Source organism: Vipera berus (assembly GCF_964194415.1).
Source record: "Vipera berus genome assembly, chromosome: 12".
NCBI classification, from domain to species: domain Eukaryota; kingdom Metazoa; phylum Chordata; class Lepidosauria; order Squamata; family Viperidae; genus Vipera; species Vipera berus.
Window position 1 is genome coordinate 18,658,484 of NC_138215.1, and position 23,223 is coordinate 18,681,706.

Genomic DNA, 23,223 nt, shown 5'->3' on the forward strand with positions numbered 1-23,223 from the left:
GCAACGTTTTGTTGTTAAGCAACATTTATTTCGCTACTTGCTAAGTGAAACATTTACTCCATTTTACAACCTTTCTTGCCACAGTTGTTAAGTGAATCACTGCACTTTTAGTAACACAGTTGTTAAGTGAATCTCGCTTCCTCATTGATTTTGCTGGTCAGAAGGTCACAAAAAAGGGGATCACATGACCCCAGGACATTGCAACCATCATAAATGGGGATGCTGCAAGGGTCATAACTGAAAAATGGCCGTAAGTCGGTTTTTCAGAGCCCTTGTAACTTGGAATGGTCACTAAATGAACACTTGTAAGTCGAGGACTATCTGCGCTATTCTATGGTCTCCCGGGCACAAGCTGTGAGTTCATAGAGTTAAAAATAGTATAAAGTTCGACAGACTTCCGAGTCCCTTTTTGCACTTCGCAGTGCACGGGTAAGCAGTGCTCACCATGGAGATGCCGAAGGATAGAGCGGCTATCCTCGAGCAACTAGAGACCGAGAGACGGTTTCCGGTCTCCTCCCCCGCGCGTCGATCTCCACGGCAACGGCAAGCGTCGCGTCGTCGATGGCGTCAGCAGCGCGCCGGAGCTTCCGGGAACCTCCGCTGCTGCTTTTCCGGGGGGCTCGCGCGGCCTGCGGTTGTCATGGAGCCCGAGCCCAAGGGCGGCTACGTGCTGAGCAGCCTCGCCGAGGTGGTGGAGCGGATCCTCGGCTTCCTGCCCACCAAGGCGCTCCTGCGGGCGGCCTGGTGAGCAGCCCGAGGGCCGCTGGGTGGCAAGGGCGCGAAGGGGCCCGGAGGATCCGGCCCTCGAATGGGGGAGGGGGAGGGGGCCGGTGGTCGTAGCCACGGAGGGAAGGGGCGAGCGGGCAGGGGAAGGGGCGAGAATGGCGGTCGCAGCGGAGGCAGGCAGAAGTCCGAAGGGAGCAGCTGACGCCCCTGGGCGGGGGGCTTCAGAGGAGGAGGAGGGTCCCGCCGGCTGCAGTTGCCCCCCTCCCCCCAAATACAGTATGATTGGTCAAGTTTGGCCTGGCTGTGCTCGCTTTGCGACTTGGAGGCTGGACACACGAACAAACATCATCTGTCTCATCTATCATCGACATCTATTTATGTATCATCTTTCTCATTTATCATCTCTCCCATCTTCTCATCTGCCTATATCATTTGTCTCACGTGTCATCTATATGTATCCATCTATCATGTCTCATCTGTGTTGTCTATATCATCTGCCTCACGTATGTCATCTGTATCTATCTGTCATCTGTCTCAGTTATCATCTGTCTCATCTGTCATCTATATCCATATCATCTGCCTCATGTGCCTATAATTATCTCTATCTACCTACCTGCTTACCTATCTATCATCAAATTTATCTATCCATCCACCTACCCAGTGTGGCAAACCTACCCAATACTCCTGCCTCCTCTTTTCCACATAGCAATAATTCACTGAGGTAGGTGGACAGAGGCAGAGGGACTGGTCCAAAGATGCCCATTGTAGAAAGCAAGGAAAAATCACTTTGTCGGACTTGGCAGATCTGTTACGATAGCCATTCTGAAAACCAAGTAGTTTTACGTTTCCTGTAGAGTTGATTTCCTGGTCTGATCTGGAGGCTGACACTTGAACTGAGACCGGCCAAAGTCTCAGCCAGCTTCCCTGCCTAAAGAAAGACTAGCACTTACAGTCTATTTTTTATTTTTTATTTTAATTCCATTTATATCCCGCCCTTCTCCGAAGTCTCAGGGCGGCTTACAAGCTTAGCAGTAGCCTTCATTCTATGTATATGCCTGCTTATTAGGGCTTTCGCCCCCCCCAGCGGCATTATTACAAAGTCAGCTTATTGCCCCCAACAATCTGGGTCCTCACTTACAGTCTGCTGTACTGGCTGTAAGAGCCACCAAAAAGTGGCACAGGAACACTCCAGCCACGTGAAGTTTAAAATAGTTGAGAATGGTGTATAGATTCGCAGCCAAAGAACGTGGATTAGCTGGAGGAGGGCTAAGACAGAGTTAAAATGGAGGCCCCCATTCCCACTCCAATTCTCAGGAGTTGTCTGTCCTAAGGACGTAGTCATGTGTGGCCTTGAATGCTCTCCATTGTGGCCTGGGAGTAATAGATATATCTCTGTTACAGTGTGTGCCAGCTGTGGCGGGAGTGTTCCCGCAGAATCCTGCGAACGCAGCAGAGCATCACCTGGGTCTCTGCCCTGGGACCAGGCCCATCCAATACCCATGTCCTGGTTCACGTGTTAGCTGAAGACATTGAGGTAAGCGATTTGGACAGATTGACAGAAGCAGGTCCTTCGGCTGTTCTTGTTGAGGTTCATTCTCTAAATCAGCATCTCTCAACCCTCGCAACATTACGTTGTTTGGACTTCAATTCCCAGAATTCTTCAGCCAACACATATAAGTATCCATGTTTACTTAGAAATTAGGCGGGAGTTCTTACTTTCCTGGTATTCTTAAAATTGCAACTCTGAATGAAACCTCATCTGTTTGCCAGGCTAGCTTTCCTATTTGTTAAATGATCACATATTGAATATGTTTTTCTAAACAAAATAGTGATTGTTAAGAAACAATCTTGGACTGTAATTTCATCTTTTTTCAGTGGCTTAAGTCAAGAAGCAGCTAAACTTATTCAAGTTTTATTGGGTTCTAGGAGAAGAAATATCTGTAGCTCAGGCTGAACTGTGGAGTCTTTGGTGCTCTTTGAGCTTGGTTATTTTCTTCTAGACCAGGGGTCTGCAGCCTTGACAACTTTTAAGATCTGTGCACTTCTGCTCCCAGAATTCTTCAGCCAGCATAGCTGGCTGAGGAATTCTGGGAGCTGAAGTCCTCAAAGTTGTCAAGGTTGCAGTCCCCTAGTTTAGACATTTCATTACCCAGTAAGTAACATCTGATGTTCACCATCAGAGCACCAGCAACACCATAAGAACACTGATGATGTTACCTAGTTGGATAATGAAATGTCTGCAAGAAAACAAGCAAGCTTAGAAAGCACCAAGGGCCCCAGGTTGTATTTGGTGTTGTGCTTGTTTTTCCTGTGCAGGAGAAGTTCCTGATGTGCGTCCATCATGTTGTGTTTTGCTTTTACCTTACAGAAAGTTCAAGTCCTCCCTCAGACAGTGTTGTATATAATAGCAGACGCAGAGACGTTCAGTGAAAACAGAGAGTTTTGCGGCTACGGTCTGAAGAAAGGTAGGCGGCCAGCGAGACTGTCCTTCCCTCGTCAATGAGGTGTCCTTTTAATCATTGATTTATACACGTGGGACAAGGGAACATTCTTCTGATTGGACGGTTTGGCTTCTGTAGATAAAACGGTAGCCTTGAGTGGAGCTCTCTGCTCTGTCGTGACTTGGTTAAACAACCTTAGTGAAGTAATGTATGGCAGTAACAAAGAGTGTTCATGTGGGTCTATAGATTTAGTTGATCTAAGTCACTGAACTTTTTTAATATGTTAGAATTTCTTGTTATTGGCCAGTTGCAGGAACACGAAAGTATACTGCTGGAAGAACCCTATAGAGCAGTATTTTTCAAACTTGGCAACTTTAAGGTATGGACTTCAACTCCCAGAATTCTGGGAATTCAGTTTTCTCAGAAGTCACGAGAGCTGGGGAATTCTGGAAGTTCAAGTCCACACCTCTCAAAGTTGCCAAATTTGGAAAGCATGTGAGGCAGGGTTTACCTTGATCCGCTCCATGGATGACCTTGGGAGCGGGCAGTTGGGAAAGGTTGCCACTGCTGCTTTACAAACTCTTGACAACTTTCTACAAGGTAGCCTTAAGAATTTTGAAACTAACAAGGTCTTTTTTGTCCATGCATTTGGAAAGATACAGTTAAATTCCTGGAGGATAGGTTAGATGATGCAAACCACCCTTCCTTGCAACAAGCACAGATTGATAGCAGGGAATCTTTGCAGCTCAGGGTTGGAACAAGGGGTCCTTGTTGCTCTCTGAGGTTGGTGATTGTCTGGCATACGTTTCATTGCCCAAACTAGGTAAGGCCGTCAGTGCAAATACGAATCTCATTTTCTTTTCTTGTCACTTTGTTCCTGTTAGAAGCCTGCCCCAGTGACCCATGAATTATCCAAAACCCTATTCCTGAAAATTGTGAAGACTTACCAGTGATGGATGTGGGACTTTAGAGCAACTGTCCTTACTCCTAGGAATCTCCATGTTTACTGCAGCAGCTAAAATAGTTTGAAAAACTGGATGCTTCCCCCGAGGTTATTATTGGTCCCGCAGGAACTTGGACTAACCATTTTTCGTTGTGATTATAGCACGGCGAAGATACAGTAAAGAAATTGCCGCTGCCCTGGAAAACTTGCTACCCACCCGCTGCCAAGTGCTTGGACTTGTGACCCCTGGAGTTGTAGGTAAGGAGAACCACCTCAACAAAATCAGCTCCCTGAGTTCTTCCCTCGGTATGGCTATACATCCAAGCTGGTCTTTCCACCTGCTTCAAGGAAGCAGCATTCTGTAAAGTTAATTGCAAATAAATTTAGAATTTGGACTTCCGATTAGAATGGAAACCATTCCCAGGTGCTCAGAAATCCTGGGGCCTAATAGATCCCTGGTTCTCTCTCAGGTTTGCCTCAAACGAACTGAAAGGACTGTAATTTTGAATGGCTTCACATTCACAGTTGGTTTGGAGGGCTATCTGAAAACATCCCAAAGAATAATAGGAAGGAGGCTTCGGCCTTGAATTGCTTGGGCTTTGCTTTACGCCCCTTGTAGAAAACAGGAGCCTGTTTAAAAATGATGCGTGCAGCCTTGAAAAATGAGATTAGCCCCTAACTGCTCTGAACGTCGCTTTTCAGCTACTCCCAAAGGCTCTGGCAGCCATCGTCCCTTGGAGGTTGAAGAAGGAGAGGCCGGCTTCGCCCTGCTCTTCCCCAAAATCGATGGGGTGAAGATTCAGACCTTCCATTTCTTTAAAGACCTGAAGAGGCAGACCATTGATGAAGAACAGTTTGCTGAAACAGGCAAGCCAAAGCCGGGGCCGGTTTGAACTATTCGAACTCTTGCTATCTATTTGTTGTTGTTGTTGTTGTTGTTGTTGTTGTTGTTGTTGTTGTTGTTGTTGTTGTTGTTGTTAAAAGCTCTCCCAGTGTGGGATTTTAATTCGGGTGCGAGGTGGGAATCGCTTTGGAGATCTTTTTCATGGCTGTGTTGGCACGTTGCGATTTGTGATGTGATGTTTGGCTGAAAAGAACAGGAGAAACCTGAGTGATTCTTTGAACCGAATCGTATTTTCTAAGTCCACCCTCCCATCCTTTCCACGTTAATTTGATCTAGGGGTGAAGGCACTGGCAAACTCCTCATCCTGCCTTAGTGTTCTGAACCAGCCCTCCTCTGGCCTTGTAAAGGCAAACCCCTATTTAGAAAGAAGAGACTGGAGAGCGTCCAAGGCTAAAAGGCATCCGCCAAGATTTATTATGCAGTTAACAAAAACACTAGAGCTTGTCTTCTCAAGCGGAAAAGTTGCTTTCAGCAACCAGCCCCTCCCCAAACACTCCTTTTATAGAGAGCTCAGGGCGTGGTCTCCCTGTGCCTCCTCCCGAGGAGTCCCACATTCTTTCTTTGTTTGTTCCTGCTCGACTGCCTCCTGCGTCGGGCGTCCTTGAACAGGGCCAGCTGTGGGTCATCATCTTCCGCACTATCGGGCTCACGCAGCTGAGAAGAGGGCCCCGGCTGGGAACTCTGCCAAGCCTCCACGCCATCATCAACCGGTTCGTCTCCCACACGGTCCTCCTCCCCCTCATCTGAGTCATCCGACACATCTGAGCCGGCTGCCGAAACCACAGGCTGGCCCTGAGTCACAACACTTAGGATGCAAGGCAGTGGGTGACTTTCGGCCAATCACCAGGAGGCAGTGAGTTCTAATCCCGCCGTAGACGTGAAAACCAGCTGGGTGACTTTAGGCCAGTCACTGGGAGGGAGGGAGTTCTAGTCCTGCCTTAGGCATAAAAGCTGTCTGGGTGACCAGTCACTCTCTTTGAGCCCAATTCCTTTCACTGGGTTATTGTGGGGAAAGAGGAGGAGGAAGAAGGCGTATTAGATGTGTTTGTTGCCTTGAGTTCTTTATAAAAACAAGTAATAAAGGCAGGATACAAATAACATTTTTCCACCCTTAACCACCAGACCCGACTAAGCCAGAGAGCAAAGATTCCTCCTCCAGAGCAAGAAACCTGAGCCAACTGGTTTGTTCTGCAACTTTGTGCACCTCCCTGCTAAACCGTAACTAGTTCCCGTAGTATTAAACAAGCTTTTTATAACGAGGGGGGAATGTAGCCCTCTTCTTTCCCCCTAGCCGTCTAAGCAAGCAGGTCTGTGTGATGTTTGACGCTTTCCTTGCTGGGCTCCCTGTATTCTGACATGCAAAAGGTTAAAACTGCAGGTTAGGTTTGCCCAATACAAAACAGGTGATTAGAGCCTTACCAAAACACACACACACACACACACACACACACACACACACAAAACCCCTCCAGGATTGCGTACCAAACAGGTCAGAAATTTGCTGGAGGGCTGTTATGTTATTCTCTGGTGGGAATCTCTTCTTTTGATACCTGCCAGGCTGCTCTGTCCCTTTAGGAAAAGTAGGTCAGAAAACGTAAACAGATGCAGCTCGTAAAACTAAACGGTGCACATGACGTTTGACATCTTGTTGTTATCATCAGCAGAAAGCCAGAGATGCAATATTTCTCTCCTCTCTCCTTTTTTACTCTCATCAGGCCTTAAGAACAACCCCGATCTCAGGGCCGTGCTCCTCTTCGGATACAACACCTGGAAGTCGGGATCGACACGGTTTCTCCGCCAGATTGTCAATCGCTTGAATGAAAAAAGCATCATCCTAGCGGGCGGATACGTAGAGAGCATCACATCCCTGACTTCAGAGAAGTGGGTATCAGCCAGGGCAGGGGTAGGCAACCTTGGCTCTTTTATGGCTCGTGGACTTCAACTCCCAGAATTCCTGAGCCAGCATGGGGGAACTATGGTCCCTTCATGACTCATGGACTTCAACTCCCAGAATTCCTGAGCCAGCATGGCAGAACTATGGACCTTTCATGACATGCGGACTTCAACTCCCAGAATTCCTGAGCTAGAATGGCTGGCTCAGGAATTCTGGGAGTTGAGGTCCACGAGCCATAAAAGAGCCAAGATTGTCTACCCCTGGGCCAGGGGATCCTCCGCGGCCTTGTTTTGATAAGCTTCAGTTGTTACAGGGAGTCCTCCTCTTACAGATCCCAGATGAGCCCAAAGTGTCTGTTGCAAAGCAAAATGGTCGTTAAGGGACTTTTTGCCCCATTTTGCGACCTTTCTTGCCACGGTTGTTAAGTGAATCGCTGCAGTTAAGTTAGTAACCTGATTGTTAAGTGGATCTGGCTTCCCCCCGTTGACTCTGCTTGTCAAAAGGTTGCAAAAGGGGATCACGTGACCCCAGGATGCTGTGACCGTCATAAATATGAACCCGTTGCCAAGTATCTGAATTTTGATTATGCAACCGCGGGGATGCTGCAATGGTCATAAGTGTGGAGATTGGTCATAAATCACTTATGTACTTCGAACGGTCACTAAATGAACAGATGTAAGTCGAGGACTCTGCATGCTTCATTGAGATTAGCTTTTATCTGTTTCTGAAAATCTCAGCTTCTCTATTGTTAGAAGCCGATAAAGTTGTTTTAAGTTAAGAAAAGCTATGTTGGATCAGGCCTTCCGGCTCACCATCATGGCCGGGTGGAGCCTTCCGCAATCATGTGACTGCAATTTGAGGACCCAGATTGTTGGGGGCAATAAGCTGACTTTGTAATAATGCCGCTTGGGGGTGTGTGAAAGCCCTAATAAGCAGGCATATACATAGAATGAAGGCTACTGCTAAGCTTGTAAGCCGCCCTGAGTCTTCGGAGAAGGGCGGGATATAAATGGAATTAAAATTATAAAAAAAATTGCCATGTTTTTTGCCGGCTTCCAGCTCTTTTTTGTCTAGTTTCTGGCCAAAAAAACCCCCCACCCATAAGAATACATTGATTTGCTTAATGGCAAACGGCATATGCTGGACGACGATCACCACGTTCGTTTAACAACTGCCACAAAAAAAGTCATAAAATTGGGTCCAGTCACATGAGTGCCTTAACGACTGTTGTGACGTAACAAGGGAAAATCCAAGCTCCGTTGCGGATGTAAATCAAGGACTACTTGTCTATCTTCATGTCTTTATTTCCTTTTCAAGCACCGAAACAATCGGCACAGGATGCCTGAAAAGTTTTTCCTGCTTCGGGGTCGGTCACTTTCATTCGAGTCTCACCTTAAGAGAAGCAGAGGGATTTCTGTAACTGCTCATACAGCCTGCCACTTTTAAAACGCTTCGTGTTCTGCCAAGTTATCTCCTTGGTTTGTCTAAAATTAGAAGCGCTAACGATGTGTGTGTTACATCCCTTTCGTCATCTTTATTCTCTTCTCCCCCCATCTTCCCCCGTTTCCACCTCTCTGCTTACCTTATTTGAGTTATTTCCTTTATGGAAGTTAGAAGACACACTTGCTCTGGAGCTCACTAGCCCTTCAGGTTTTAACCAGCTTCTGGTTAAGAGGCTAATTTTATTTTATTTTATTTTTAAAAAAAGCAAGAAGCTTGAGATTTTCAGAATTTGGACCTCTCAATGCCTTTGGAGAATTTTGTCAGGGAAAGTGGGCAGGTCGATTTCGCCGCTGTTTCTCAGTTTTGTCTTGGGAGAAATCGGAGGCCTGTGGTTTCGGAGGCCTAAAAGGCACATTTGGGAGCTAAGCGTGGCGTATGGTTCAGGTAGTCCTCGACTCACGATCACGACTGGGGCCATCACTAACGGAGGCAGTTGTTCAGTGAGTTGCACCCAGTTTTACAAGCCTGTTTGCTGTGGACATTAAGCGAATCACACCATCGTTAAGTGAACCTGGCTTCTCCCCTTGACTCTGCTCGTCGTAAGCGGGTTGGGAAGCAGACAAGGGGCAGATCCCCGGACCCAGCAACCCTCCAAAATACATGGCAGTTGCCAAGCGCCCAAATATCGATCATGCAACCGCGGGGATGCTGTGCCAATGGTTAAGGGGGAGCGCTGGTCATAAGTCACTTCTTGAACAGTCGCTAAATGAGTGATTGTAAGTCGAGGACTACCTGCATTGCTTGGCATCGCTTGTGAGCGATGTTGCGTTGCGAACCACCAGCTTCTGACTCTGTCTCCCCGCACACACACCTCTCTTTCAGGCACGACCAGCCCGCCGAGTTGTGTGGCGTGGTGGGCCTGGCTTTCAGCGGTCCCCAGATCCGGTGCGCCTCCGTGCTGCTGGATCAAGACGTGACGGACGAAAAGTCGGCCGAAGCGGCCATGCAGCGCCTCAAGGCGGCCAACCTTCCCGAGCACCACAGCCTGGCCTTCATGTTCGCCTGCGTGGGGAGGGGCCACCAGTTTTACAAAAGCAAACCCAACCTGGAAGCTGACGCTTTCCGAAAGTACTTCCCGAACGTGCCCCTGTTCGGCTTTTTCGGACACGGGGAGATCGGCTGCGATCGGATCGTGACGGGGAATTTTGTCCTCCGGGAATGCAACGAGACCAAGGATGACCTCCTGCATGGTTACACCACGGTCGTGACGCTTCTGCATCTCGGTTCGGCTAAAGCCGGTCAAGCTTAGAATCTCTCTCTCTTTTTTTCTTCTTTTTTTTGGTAATTGTTTGCATTAATTGTGCGAAACGTGCCGTTCTGGGGACACTTCAGAGTGCCTCCTAAAAACAGACTTTAGGGGAAGAAAAAGAAGATTTTTATACCCCGTTTCTGAAACCGAAAGTCTTTCCTCTTTACGGTAGATTTTTACTTCATTCCAGTAGTTGCAGATAATGGTGGTTAGCATCACTGGTGCTTTCATTCTTTTAGTGGATTACTGAACAAATCAGCCTCTGAACTAAGCGTGTCTTAAGCTGTGACTATCTTTTATTCTTTGTCTCTGGAAGTACAAACCTCCCGGTCTGAACTCTTTAAGTCACCTGTTAAGGTAAGGTGGCAAAGTAGCCATAGAAACCCAGTCAAATTTGAAGCCATGTTTGCATTGAATATTCATCATTTTGGTCCAGAGAGGATTGGGTGGTCTGGATTCTCGGGCTTATCTTGATAAAACCTTGCAAGTGGGGCAATCTTGTTCGCTAGTTAGTTTGCATTATAAATTGTACTAGTTGCCTGCTTCTTAATTACTTTGATTGTAGAAAAATATTCCCTGGGGATTTCTCAGGTCTTAAATACATGAAGGAACCACAAGATTTGTCTGATATCGTTTGGATTCTACCGTTGAGGGGTTCTGAAGATGAATTTTCGGGACCTGGAGCTGTCTAAATAGCAACAGTCATTTAAAGCACAGACTAATATGGTTTCCTTCCTGAGCAGACGTGTGCAAACCCCCCCACCCCCAACCCACTGCTTTTATCAGTGTAGGAAAGTTGAATGGCAGCAGAATTATATGATTGCAAGATGTTAACCTGATATTCAGCTTTCTCTCTGACATTAAAGCTACTGAAGATATTTATGATTTGACTTAATGTCCTAGGGCTGTACTGGGGAAGTCAGGCAAATGTAAATAAGGTAACAGAAAATTAAATATACGATTTTTCTCTAAACTGCAAGTTATATTCTTTCTGTCTTCCTCCCAAAGCAGACTGCCAAGAGGTTTTGAGTGTTGTGTTTTCTCCTCACCAAAATGTGCTTGTGTTTTCCATGAAAAATTGGACACCGCGATGCAAGAAAATACCATTTTCTCTGTGGATGCATGCGTCCACATGATGTATTTTGGGAGTCATTGCAGACTTGGCTGCTTTTAATGCCTAGAAGAAACACAGTTTGCAGGACTAGCTTTTGATGACCTACTTAATCATGTAGCTGTTCGTGCTGTTTTTGAATAAATGAAGGATGGTAAGCCTGTCTGTTAAAGTTGTCATTGAGGTGTGCCGGGCACACCAGAGTAATTTGGTTGCTTAAAAAATGTCTCTTGAATTGAGACTGATTCTGGAGAATTTTGTAGATGGTCAAAACAGTTTTCTGAGTAAATTTACTGGGTAATGTAAAAACAAGTTCAGTTTTGGAATTTAATGCAGAGATGAAATTATGCTAGAAACAAATCCATTTGCAGCCAATAGTAGCTCCCCCCCCCCAGTTCTGCAGGTCTGTGGTTGCCATCCTCTCAAATGAGAAGGTGTGCAAGAAGATAAAGAAGCCTATGGAGTAATTGATGGCTTCATGAGTAAGAAGAACAAAAGATTTGTGGAACTTTACAGAGCTACCTATACTTTTATGTTAATTGGTTAGATTTTCCCCCCCTCAGCTTTCTTCCAACTCTTTTCTGAAACAAACCTTGTGAGTAAACTGGACTCAGAGAAAGTTACCACCCCCCAGGACCAAGGTGGGCCGGAACCCGAGCCTCCCTAATCCTCCTCCTTAACTATTACTCTACTCTGGCTTGGTCAGATATTATTTCTTAATTAGTTAAGTTTTATAACCAACTGATAAACACGTGAATGGATTTTAAACACAGATTATTCTGAGAGACCCCAGACACCAGTCTTTGGAGAGAAAAGGATAAAGTTTATTTACAAATGGAAATGTTTCAAACAAAAGGGGGGGGGGAAGGAATACAGTGACTATATCATGACTCCAAAAAGGCTCATCAGATATCACCGTTGTAAGTTGTGGAAACCTTTACATAAAATGGCTCTCGTTTTGTTCGCTAAGCTTGCTCCTGACATGCAAAGTCCATTGCAGGATACTAAAGCATAAAGTTGATTTTACCTTCAATAAAAACGGATGGAAGGGATCCAACAGCTTTCCAATACTTCCTGCTAATGTTTGGAAATACTTTAAAAGCATTTTGTCTATTTTAATTACTGAGGATGCAGTTGACTCTGATTTCGCTCTTAGCATCTTCATATACCTCTGACCTCCTCTGTCTGGGAACAGTAAGAACATAAGCTGTGCATATTTCTGCATATATATTTGGTCCTGTGAATCACGTTCTTCTCTCAGAGTATCTGGGAACGCTGATACCGATTCCTGAAAATCACAGAAGACAGTGGCTTTATTAGATTTTTTTAAAAATGTCAAATTACATATTATCTTTCCCATCATTTCTGTCGAGACAGCTTGCAAAGGTATTAAACTAGCACACCGATGTGTACCCACAGGAATTAATTAAGCACATCAGAAATGAGGAACTGAACATTCTCCAGAATACAGTGAGGAGTTTTAACTCGTTCATTCATCTGCTTATCCTATGAATCCGCTTTGAAGATCTCATTTAATTATTATGTGTCGCTTTGTTCAGGGAGGAAAAAAAAAAGACACTTTCTGGCATTTACTTAGCAGTATTTATTTTGGGGTCCGTCTGGAATTCTTTAACATTTGTTCTTCATCAGGTAACATTTTTGTTTGTCCCCGAGACAATAGTGGGCAGCATTTTGCGAAAAGGATCTTGGTGGATCACAATGGACCGTGAACCAACCATGTAAGGCAGCTGCAGAAAAGATAGGATAGTGCTTGCATCATCAACAGAAGTATAGAGTCAACATCAAGAGAAATTGCATAGGCTGCACTCTCCCTAGAACACAGCATCACTTTGGGGCTCTGGAGACCGAAACATTTTTAGACAGTATGTAAAAAATGAGAGGCACCTGGAAGGAGAAAATGTATCAGTTCCCACTTTCCTGATAATTTATTTATTTTTACGTTTATATTTATTTTATTTTTTAATCCCATTTATATCCCGCCCTTCTCCGAAGACTCAGGGCGGCTTACAATTTAAGCACAAACCAATGTGCTTAGCAATAGCCTTCATTCTATGGATATGCCTGCTTATTAGGGCTTTCGGAACCCCCCCAAGCGGCATTTTTACAAAGTCAGCTTAATTGCCCCCAACAATCTGGGTCCTCATTTTACCTACCTCGGAAAGATGGAAGGCTGAGTCAACCTATGTGCGCACAGATAAAATTCTCGTCCCTGCCCATTCCCCTTTCATAAATTAAAAGAACCCTTTGTGCAAATAAATATAGGCCAATGTGATGCACTCATAATTTTTGGCAAAGCAGATTGCATTATTTAACTCTGCTTAAATAGGCGTCTAGAAACATTCATACCTTCGTTCTCACTGTAAGTTTTTGTAGCAGGCCAAAATTATTGGACACTGCCTAAGCAGACATTCCCAATTTTTCCCCTTTATCAGGATAATGATGTATTAGAATCTTGTGGTCTTGTTGCTTTTGTACAAAAATACCCTCCCATAATAAAAAAATGAAAAAGTTGGGAAAGTATGAAAAATTCAAGAGAAGAGGTACACGTAACATGTCAGAGTTCTCTGGGGGAGCCCCTCCTCCTTTGAAACGGGATCCTAAATATAACTGGCCTGGCAAATTTTTAATTAGCACAATAGTTGCCCGTCCTCTTACCATATCCTCCAATGGGGTTTCAGCTTTTCCACTTCTGCTTCTCTTGCAGCTGCTCCATAATTTCTTCTTTGGGTTTCTTTATTTGGTTATTTCTGAAAAGACAGCCTTTCCATCAGATCCACAGGGCGATCTTTTATGGGGTGTGCATATTGAATTGCGGGTTGGGGTCTGCAGCGGTCCAGGACTTGGGATGGGGGCTTGGGTTGTATGACTGTCAAGCACAGGAAATCAGTTCGAATAAATAGAGGTTTACCCCAAGCTTAAGCTCTTGACAAGAATCTGAACTACTAACAGTCAAAGCAAATTGGCGGCAAATAAGAGTCAAAGGAATTCAAGGTGGGCTGGATTGAGATCTCTTGTGGGCACGAAGGGATTCGAGACTGATGACGCGCTTGGTCCCTCCCTCCCTCGGGCTCAGCCTGCTCTTCTACAGTGACTTTGCTTATGCTAGAGGGGTTTAGGCTCCCTTTCAGTCTTGACTCCACTTCCTGTTTCAAAAATGGGAGCGGGGAAACGATCCATTCTCTCAGTCACTTTGGGTAGCCAGATGAACGGCAGATAAAGTTTTGTAAATAAATCAGGGCTGATAATGATGATTCAACTGCTGGCGACTACAAAAGTGTGCATTTAGAGCAGGGGCTTGCAACCTTGGCCACTTTTAAGACCTGTGGACTTCGACTCCCAGAATTCCCCAGCCAGCATAGCTTGCATTAGATTTGTCCTTGAAACTGGCATAGCTGGCGGGGGGGATTCTGGGAGTCAAAGTCCACAAGTCTTAAAAGTGGCCAGGGCTGGACGCCCCTGATTTAAAGGCTGCAGGCAGCTTCTCTACTCCCTTATTTCCCCCACACACACACACACCTCTTTGCACCTGAGCAGTACTCACTGTTACAAGCATCGCTGCCGTTTCCCTCAATCAGGTGTTCACCGCGCTCCAGGGCGGTGGCCCGGGGAATCTGGCCTTTCCTGGCAAGAAGGGATAAAGGGAGTGAGACAGCAGAGAGACAGAAGGCGGATAATCCGAGGATGCCGAGGGGTTTTAGCTTCCCCTCTCCCACTCCTCAATGGAAGTGGCTTAAAGCTATAAATGGCCTGAAACGGAGTCAAAGACTTAGTTGCTGGCGCTTTTTGTGCGAGCCTTTCTCAACTAAATGCTCTTATCAACGGGGGTCCTCTCGGGATGATGCAGCTTGCCTCGTTGGAAAATGAGGGCCAGCATCCTATGACTCAGCTTTATACGGATTTTCTGAGGTTTTTTTTTTCTTTTTCTTTTTTTTTTTAGCCGAGGAACAAAAGCCGCACGGACAGATTGTGAATCAAGTGCCCACAAATACACTATTATCTCACAGTAGTAGAGCTTATCTGAGAATGAAATAGTCCGAGCTACTTTTTAGAAACAGACAAGGTCTGGTCAGTATTAAAGAGCAATGGCATGTACATTAAGTATTTGATTCAAGAATGGGAACCTTGATTCCGGCCCTTAAAACAGCCTGAATCTCTTTGGGTCAATACCTAATTTCAGCTGCTTTACCTGCAAAGGAAAAAAATTGCTCCAGCTACCAGGAAGCTCAGAACAACGACCGAAGCCAACACAGCTACAAACAGTTCTCCCCTTGAATGACTCTTGATGCTCGGGAGCAAAATTGCTTCACAACGAGCTCCTGTGTAGTTGTCAACACACCTGGCAACAAAGAGGAGTGAGTTTGTGAACTGAAATGAAGCCACCTTTTTTTCCAGATTGATCTATGCTCTCGCTCCCTCTTAGCTTCCTCCGTCATCTCCAATACCATGAGCGTTAAAGCGACAAATAAGGAATTGTGGAAAGTGTACTTTATGTAGCGCAGGTACGTGATTGTAGTTCCCTGTTTTGTCGTTTATTTGATTCACACTCTGTTCTGCAAGAATTGGAAGGCAGCGTGCCTGCTATTCCTTCCTCCTGTTTTACCATCCCTGAGTAACTAGAGACGTGTTTGTCACCCTTGGCAACTTGAAGACAAACAAAGTCCCAGAATGCCCCAGCCAACGTGCATGGACTTCAATACTCCTGGATGCTGTTTGGGGCGTTCTGGGACCTGAAGTCCATATGTCTTCCAATTGCCAGAGTTGATAATCGCTGAGTTACAGACAGTCCTAAATTTGCCTGGCTGAAAATGTTATGTCTGTCCTTTCATTTTCTGCATGGGGGCTGTTTTGAGGAGACCCAACAACCTTGGAATCTGGGAAAGGGGGTCCAGCAAAGCTGCATGTGACATGATGTCACCATGCAGATGAAGTTACAATGCAGGTGAGGTCTGCTTCTTATGGACACCTACGCATGCACCTATGCATGCCATGTGCAGGTTCGGTGTCTGAAAACATAAATCTCCACTACGTAAGGAAACGTTGACATGCAAATCTAACAAAAGATTCTGGCTACTAAGAAGGATTGAAAAATCTGAATAATAAAATAACCCAGTGCTGGCAACTGGGGGAAATATCTGAATCAGCAAATCATGGGATATGAGAGATTGAGGCAAAATTACGGTACACTATTGGAGAATCAGACTTCAAAAGAAGCTTGCATTTGCTAGGTTTGAACAACATGGCAACTAAAATTGCACCCCAACCAGAATGAAGGCCGTTTCAAGGAGGCTGACAAAACCTGAGGCTTTTATTCTATCAAATGAAGGGGAAACATTGATTGCAGAATTTCCACTGAATTATGACATGAAATGAGAAGAGGTTAAGACCTTTGAAAGATCCCCTAACAGCATTTGTAATTACAATGTGCACTGCAACGTAATCTTAGATCTATCTGTAATGGATTAATATGCACGGAATTCCCAGAACTGAATGTTAAATTGTCCCCTATATATATATATATATATATATATATATATATATATATATATATATATATATATATATATATATATATATATATATATATATATATATATATATATATATATATATATATATATATATATATATATATATATATATATATATATATATATATATATATATATATATATATATATATATATATATATATATAGAAAGAAAAGCTATGTTTTAAAATTTTGTAGGTAATGAGTAAAAATGGAGGTACGCTTTGGCCCCGGATGCTGCTTTGTAAATCAAGCGGGTTGCATGTAAGCAGGAGGAGAGGGCAAGAAGGAAGGTGCAAAAGAGTTCCCTATTTATAGAGACCTTTTTACAGTATATCTAACAACAAATTAGCCCCTGAGCTATTTGGAAGTAAAAGGTTATTGGAATAACAAAGTACAGGTAGTACTCAACTTGCAACAGTTCAAAGTGACCGTTCAAAGTTGCGAGCGTTTTTCACACAACCGTTGCAGCCTCCCCGTGGTCACGTGATCAAAATTCAGATGCTTGGCAAGTGGTTCATATTTACGACGGTCGCAGTGTCCCTGGGCTCATGCCATAAACTTTTGCGACCTTCTGACAAGCAAGGTCAAATGGGGGATCCAGATTCGCTTAACAGCCGTCTGGCTGCCTTGAGAAATGCCGTGATTTACTTAACAACGGAGGCAAGAAAAGTTGCAAAATGGGGCAAAACTCACTGAACAAATGTTTCACTTAGCCACATAAATTTGGGGCTGGAATGCAGTCGTCACCTGAGGACCACCTGTGCACAGATAACACATATTGAGGGCTGAGGTACTTGCCTTTTACTATCTGTGGGATTTGCTACTGCGCTGATTTTAAAAAGCCTCTCTTTTCATTGAGGAAATATGTCCTCTTTCGCCGAAATGCCCACTTTGACCATAAAGTGCAATAACTGTTTAGTGCTGAAAAGTAAACGGGAATGATCGATTTCCATCCTGTGCTTGCTTATTTATTCAAAAGAATGGTGTAATCCTGGGCACACACATCCGCTTGGTTACGTAAGGTTTTCTTGCGTCACAAGTCTCTGAAATGATCTGATTTAGGCAACGCCTCTAATATGGTATCCCTTTCCCCGCTGCGACCTGTCAGTCTTACAATTAGGCCAATATTGCTTGGAATTTCCTATTGTTCTCTCTCATTCTCTCCAGGGACTTCCCGGAGGCTTCGTGCCTGAGAAATTAGCTGATGCAGAGGCTCTGTAAGACTTGCCTTAAACAAGCACTTTTGTGGCCGGGTATCACATTTTTCAAGTTCAATAAAAACACAACACCGGGTCGAATCAGCAAGGGCAGCTCTAAAAGCAAGGGGCGGGGTGGGGGAGTATTTCTGCCTTTCAAAAATCCTGCCTTTCAGCTAATGCCGCTGGGGGGGGGGGGCGAAAGCCCTAATAAGCAGGTATATACATAGAATGAAGGCTATTGCTACGCACATTGTGCTTTAGATTGTAAGCCGCCCTGAGTCTTCGGAGAAGGGCGGGATATAAATGGGATTAAAAATTTTTAAAAAAATTAAATTAATGCACCAGCCAGGGGGTGAACTGTACGGTTTTGGAAAAGCGAGTGCCTTAAACTGCAAAGCGGAATTGTCCATCATTTAGCCTACCTGCAAAAAGGATTGGAAGCAGTAGGTATGGTATAACAGATGCCACCATTCAAACAGAAAGATCCGTAACTGCTGCCACAGAGTTCTTCATGATCTAAAATGGGGGGGGAAAACAAAACCTCTAGACTTAATGCGGCTTTGGGGTTTTTTTTTGTTTTTTTTGCATAAGTAACCCTCCGTGAGATAGAAGAAAAAATACAAGGAAAGGATTTGCAATTAATGCAAAGAGTTTTCCTAGGAAAGCTTGAAGCTTTCATACACCGGTAGTCCTTGAGCAACTTACAGCCATTTGTTTAATGAAGTTATACCACAGCACTGGGGGGAAAAACGACTTACAGCCGGTTCTCACCCTTATGACTGCTGCAGCATCCCTCTGGTCACATGATTAAAATTAAAACCAGCATGTATTTACAAGAGTTGCAGTGTCCCAGCATCATACGATCGCCATTTGTAGGGTGGTTTTTGATCATCCAAGTCAATTGTAGGGCTTGGATTCACATACCAGCAAAAAAGGTCATAAAACAGGCATTTTTAATGGCTTGTTTATTTCTTAAATTTATATGTCGCCCATCTCACACAGTTACACCAACTCTGGATGGCTCACAATATGATTAACAACCGCATCACTTAACGACAGAAGTTCTGATCCCAAATATAGTCTTAACAGAACAGAACAGAACAGAACAGAACAGAACAGAATAGAATGGATCAGATTGTAGAATGGAATGGAATGGAATGGAATGGAATGGAATGGAATGGAATAGAATAGAATAGAATAGAATAGAATAATAGAATAGAATAGAATAGAATAGAATAGAATAGAATAGAATAGAATAGAATAGAATAGAATAGAATAGAATAGAATAGTAGAATAGAATAGAATCTACTTGGAAGGGACCTTGCAGTCTTCTTGTCCAACCCCCTGCTCAGCTGAGAAATACATGTATATTGATTTTCCTAACATTCTCCAATCTATAGATTGACAGCCCATGTGGAGTTTATCAAGTCCAGTCTCAGCCACAGAGTTTCACACATTCTCTCTATTTTTTTCAACCCAACTACTCCCAGGAAATGGTTGCGATGAGGAAAAATAAGTTGTGGAAATGCCATGTATGCCACCTTGAGCTCCTCAGGAAAAGTTGGATAGATTTACATCTATAAATAACAAGCTGTCGTCTGAATGAAGGTCCCACATCCCCTCTGAGATCAGGAAGAAAAAGGGGTGGGAATGAAAAGGTTTTTAGGTGACAGCTTCTTCAGAAATCAGATTTCTGTCAACCAATTTGTTTACAATAAATATCACTGGATAAAAGAAAATGTCGGCCTGGGAATATCCTATACAACTATATGCAACAGACATATAAGGAGAGCTGGCTGGATGACTTTGGGCCAGTCACTTTCTCTCAGCCCTAGGAAGGAGGCAATGGCATGTCTGAAAAACCTGACCAAGAAAACTGCACAGTCTTCTCCAGGCAGCCTCCAAGAATCAGACATGAACAGAAAAAATAATAATAACAACCGTATCTATTGCTCTGAGTAAATGTTTTGCCCAAAGTCATCTAACATTTCTCAAATATTATTTTGTTATTTTGAAACATTAAAGCTGTCTCCATGAAAACGGAGCATCACGTGGGGCGGAAAGTGGTGTTATCTTCCACATTAGGTGTGAGAGTCATTGCTATTTCTACCCTCCCTGAAAATGGGGCCATAAAATGGGGCCATAAATGTCTTTATTTGGAAGCAGGGAACATGCAAACTGTGGAGACTCTCGGGCCGTTTCCACTTGCCCAAATTCTGAAAAGCAAAGCTAATTCGGAGCCTGACATTTTCACTGCTCTCTACCACGCTCTCTCTAGTAAAAATGGGGGTGGGGGTGGGGGTGTTCTTCATGGCAGCTCCCCCTGAGATCTCCCATCCTGGCTGTTACACCACAGCTCAGGAGGGAGCTGTGCCAGTAGGGTGGCGAACAGCCCTCTAATTCTCTGCATCAATACGTTTGGTTTATAGACTCATTACCTGACCAGCTGGTTTATCCAGTACTGCTCGTTGCTAACAAATTAAACTCAACCAACCAGAATTTCTGTTTTTACTCTGAAGACTTTGCTTGGCGAAGACGTTTGCTTCAGGTTTTTAGAGAAGAAAAAGGACAAGAGACTCAATTATGCCAGAAGTTTGTGTTTTGGACACGACAGATCTAAGACTGCAACCTGTGTGCCCAGATCAAAAGGTGTTAAAATAACAAAAGGAATGGTTTACAAGCTAGTGACCCACTAGAGATAATGCCTAGGATTAACATCTCCCATAAATAGAAAGCTAGAGTGTCTTAGCAAATATCCCAACATATGAGGAGTAAAATAGGATTCTGCAGAACCCCAGATCATACTTGCCAAAGGACAAAGCGATCCTGTCTTCTCGAATTATCTATTGAGCAAGCCATGGGATAATAGCAAGAGATCCCCTCACTTCCCTGGAGTTCAGTTTAGACAACTCAACCAGAAGAAGATCACAGTCCAAGGAACTAAGTCTAATGAGAACTCTTCTCCCTGGCATTTTCCCCGTTCCCTTCTCTTCTCATCGTTTTGACATCCAGTCTTGATCTAAGCATCCGGTCTTATCTAGAACATCTGTTTGCACCAAAAGCATTGAAGCAAACGGTTTCTAAACAATTCGAAATACTTTGGGGCAAAATAATTTATTTTCTTTTCCAGTACCCTGACCAGGAGGAAATTTGCAATAAGCCCGCAATTGTTTATGACTTTAAAGCCTAGATTTGACTTTTTGAAAGTTCCACTCGTGTGCTTTAAAATTTGGGGGAAATGAATATGATAAGTTAAAGGTTTAGATCTTAGAAGTCGGTAAAACCTGCCTGCTGGATTTTTGTTATTGATCTATGTGAAGGCTGAGAGACAGGACAGACAAGGAGACAGACGCTCAAAACCAGACTAACAAGGCAATCTGAACGCTAGCTGGGAACTCTCCAGGCAAATCTTGACATTATTAAAGCAGAGGATTTTACATATCTCCATTCCTCACAAGAGCCTTGGAAAGCACATCCACAGTGAACCGTGAGAAGAAATTTGCTTAATGTAAGGATTTTAAGATACCAACAGCAACCAAGCAATTATCAAAACTGGACTGTAATTGACAGTTTGATTCTGGGTTCTCAAATTATAATTTGTCAGTTTGGCTATAACGGTATATTGCACTGATTTTAAAAGGCGGATATGAATTATACCCCAGACGTAAGAAGAAGACCAATATAAACAACACACTTGTCCACATCCACAAATCATAATTTAGAACGTATTTGAGTTCAGTATATAAAGTACTTTGAATTCTCTAAAGAATTCAAGGTGTTAGTGTCACATTCGGACCCATCAAATGTGTATACTGTACCTCTAGATATGTAAGAGATACATTATTCCAAATAGGTGTAACTTAATGTTAAAATAAACAAAAATATTCATGGAATTACCTGTTCGCATATTATTCTGACCACAGTTTCTAATTCTTGGACACAGGCTATTCTTCAAAAATTGCCCTGCAGGAAAAAAAACCATCTTGTTTCAATCCAAATGTCTGCTATCTGATTAACTGCTACTTGGGTTAAACATCAAACTGAATACATTACCTTACTTACTACAGATAATGAATGACTTCAGTGCTCTTACATGAACTCAATTAATTTTAAATATAATGGCAAATCTTCCTTGCACTTGCCAAAACTTTGTTGGCTTAATGGTACTAATTTGAAAAAGAAATACCGTAATCTGACTTTCTTTTAGGTTACTTTGTTCCAACAGAATTGTTAGATTCCTGGAAATCTTGCAAGAAATAAATGAACATGCTCAAACAATGCAGAGCTTCTTCAGATGATCTGATGGATTAAATTCACTGAGTTGATTCAAAACTAACCTTCCATTTTAGCTGCTTTATAATAATCCTTTTCTGGGAGCCGAATTTTGGGGTACAGCATGTCCTGATGGTGTCACATCAGTGTGTGGTGTCCAGGGTTGTCACTTTGTATTTTTTGAGATAATACTTTAATTTTAAAATCAGAATTGCATCCCTGATCTTACTTAAGATTGGCAGGCAAAGCATCACCGTATGAAGACTTTAAAGAACTACATAACCCTTAATTAAATCCTTCTGCTTGCAATTAAACCCCATTTTGTGGCTTTCTAATAACTGAGCAAAGCTGATCCTATTAAATGACCCACTTAATTATCTTAATATCAATTTCTGAATTTGTATGGAGGAGGTTACATTAGTATTTCCCACTCGGTATTAGCATTTTCTCATGCTAGACAGAAAAAAATAACCCTGAGATTTAAGAGAGCAAATCATTACTATATTTTAAGGTAAAATTTAAGAGAGAGAACTTAGGATTCTTAGGCTGCAATAGGGCTTAAGCTGTAGGGCCCTCTTTGATTGGGGCCCTGAACGTCTTGCAGAGAGAGAGAGGGGGGGGAGAGAGAGAGAGAGAGAGAGAGTGCGCACTGGTATAATGAGCAGCATATAAGTTTAATAAATAAATAAATAACTTTGGTTCACACCTCCTCAAGAACTCCTCAAAGAAATGCCCCGTGACCTTTTGCAATACACAACTTGCAGGTAGGGTACACTGGCTCTTGGCTATTTTTAAGTCTTCCTCCTGCAGCTCAAGAGGCTGGCTAAATCAACCTCAACTCAGTTGTGTCCTTTGGGAAACTCATGGCGTGGCTTCCCCTAGCCCGGAAAGACCTTTGCAGTTGCTTTAGTAAACACTAAACATAGTTTGCTCATACCATTTGTGGAGAGAGAATGTGGACATCAAGAAACCACGCTTTCTGACATCCACTTAAGAAATTCATAACGTACGGAAATATTTCACAAGTGCTGTGGTGGTACATAACACAAAATCCCCAGGAAACACCCATTGGGGCAGGCTTACTCAACCTTGGCAAGTTTAAGCTGTGTTTCCAGAATTTCCTAGGGCCCCCGGGGGAATTCACAATCTGCATGCTGGTTTGGGGAATTTTGGGAAGTGAGGTCCACGCAGCTTAAAGTTTGCCAAGGTTGAGAAACACCGAAGGATGAGAGAGGCAATCTGAAGGAACGGGCTGTTCGCTCTCGAAAGTAAAGCCCGTAAGGGAACTTAACTTCTATGTAGGCATGCATAAGGTTTGGTTTGGTTTATTTTAATCATATTGTAGGTATTTTTAATTTTTTATACTTTTTTTTTATACTTCATGGGACCCACTGAGGAGTGAGACGGTGATATCTGCAGTGATATCTGC

General features: G+C 43.6%; 2 protein-coding genes across 2 annotated transcripts in view; one reads left to right on the forward strand and one right to left on the reverse strand.

Annotated features, from left to right (window-relative positions):
• The first annotated feature begins 572 nt into the window (after positions 1–572).
• FBXO22 (F-box protein 22) lies at positions 573–10,936 on the forward strand. Its single transcript, XM_081337391.1, has 8 exons — positions 573–744; positions 2,128–2,260; positions 3,095–3,191; positions 4,273–4,368; positions 4,813–4,977; positions 6,730–6,895; positions 9,234–10,017; positions 10,672–10,936. The coding sequence occupies exons 1-7, from the start codon at positions 641–643 to the stop codon at positions 9,658–9,660; spliced, it is 1,188 nt and encodes a 395-aa protein (XP_081193517.1). The 5' UTR covers positions 573–640; the 3' UTR covers positions 9,661–10,017; positions 10,672–10,936.
• Positions 10,937–11,961: 1,025 nt separating this feature from the next.
• The window catches only part of NRG4 (neuregulin 4), a 32,830-nt gene continuing 21,568 nt past the window's right edge, over positions 11,962–23,223 (reverse strand). The window contains exons 4-9 of the mRNA XM_081337392.1: positions 21,420–21,485; positions 17,945–18,038; positions 14,979–15,128; positions 14,334–14,413; positions 13,448–13,539; positions 11,962–12,059 (exon numbers count right to left, since the gene is read on the reverse strand). Coding sequence (XP_081193518.1) covers positions 13,526–13,539; positions 14,334–14,413; positions 14,979–15,128; positions 17,945–18,038; positions 21,420–21,429 — 348 coding nt within the window. The 5' untranslated portion in view covers positions 21,430–21,485 and the 3' untranslated portion in view covers positions 11,962–12,059; positions 13,448–13,525. The remainder of the gene's footprint in view (positions 12,060–13,447; positions 13,540–14,333; positions 14,414–14,978; positions 15,129–17,944; positions 18,039–21,419; positions 21,486–23,223) is intronic.

Bases quoted from the DNA above. Each gene is read 5' to 3' on its own strand.
- FBXO22 (XM_081337391.1), top strand. From the start codon at position 641: ATGGAGCCCGAGCCCAAGGGCGGCTACGTGCTGAGCAGCCTCGCCGAG. The intron at 745-2,127 runs GTGAGCAGCCCG...TCTCTGTTACAG, and splicing joins GCGCTCCTGCGGGCGGCCTG to TGTGTGCCAGCTGTGGCGGG. The intron at 4,369-4,812 runs GTAAGGAGAACC...GTCGCTTTTCAG, and splicing joins TGTGACCCCTGGAGTTGTAG to CTACTCCCAAAGGCTCTGGC.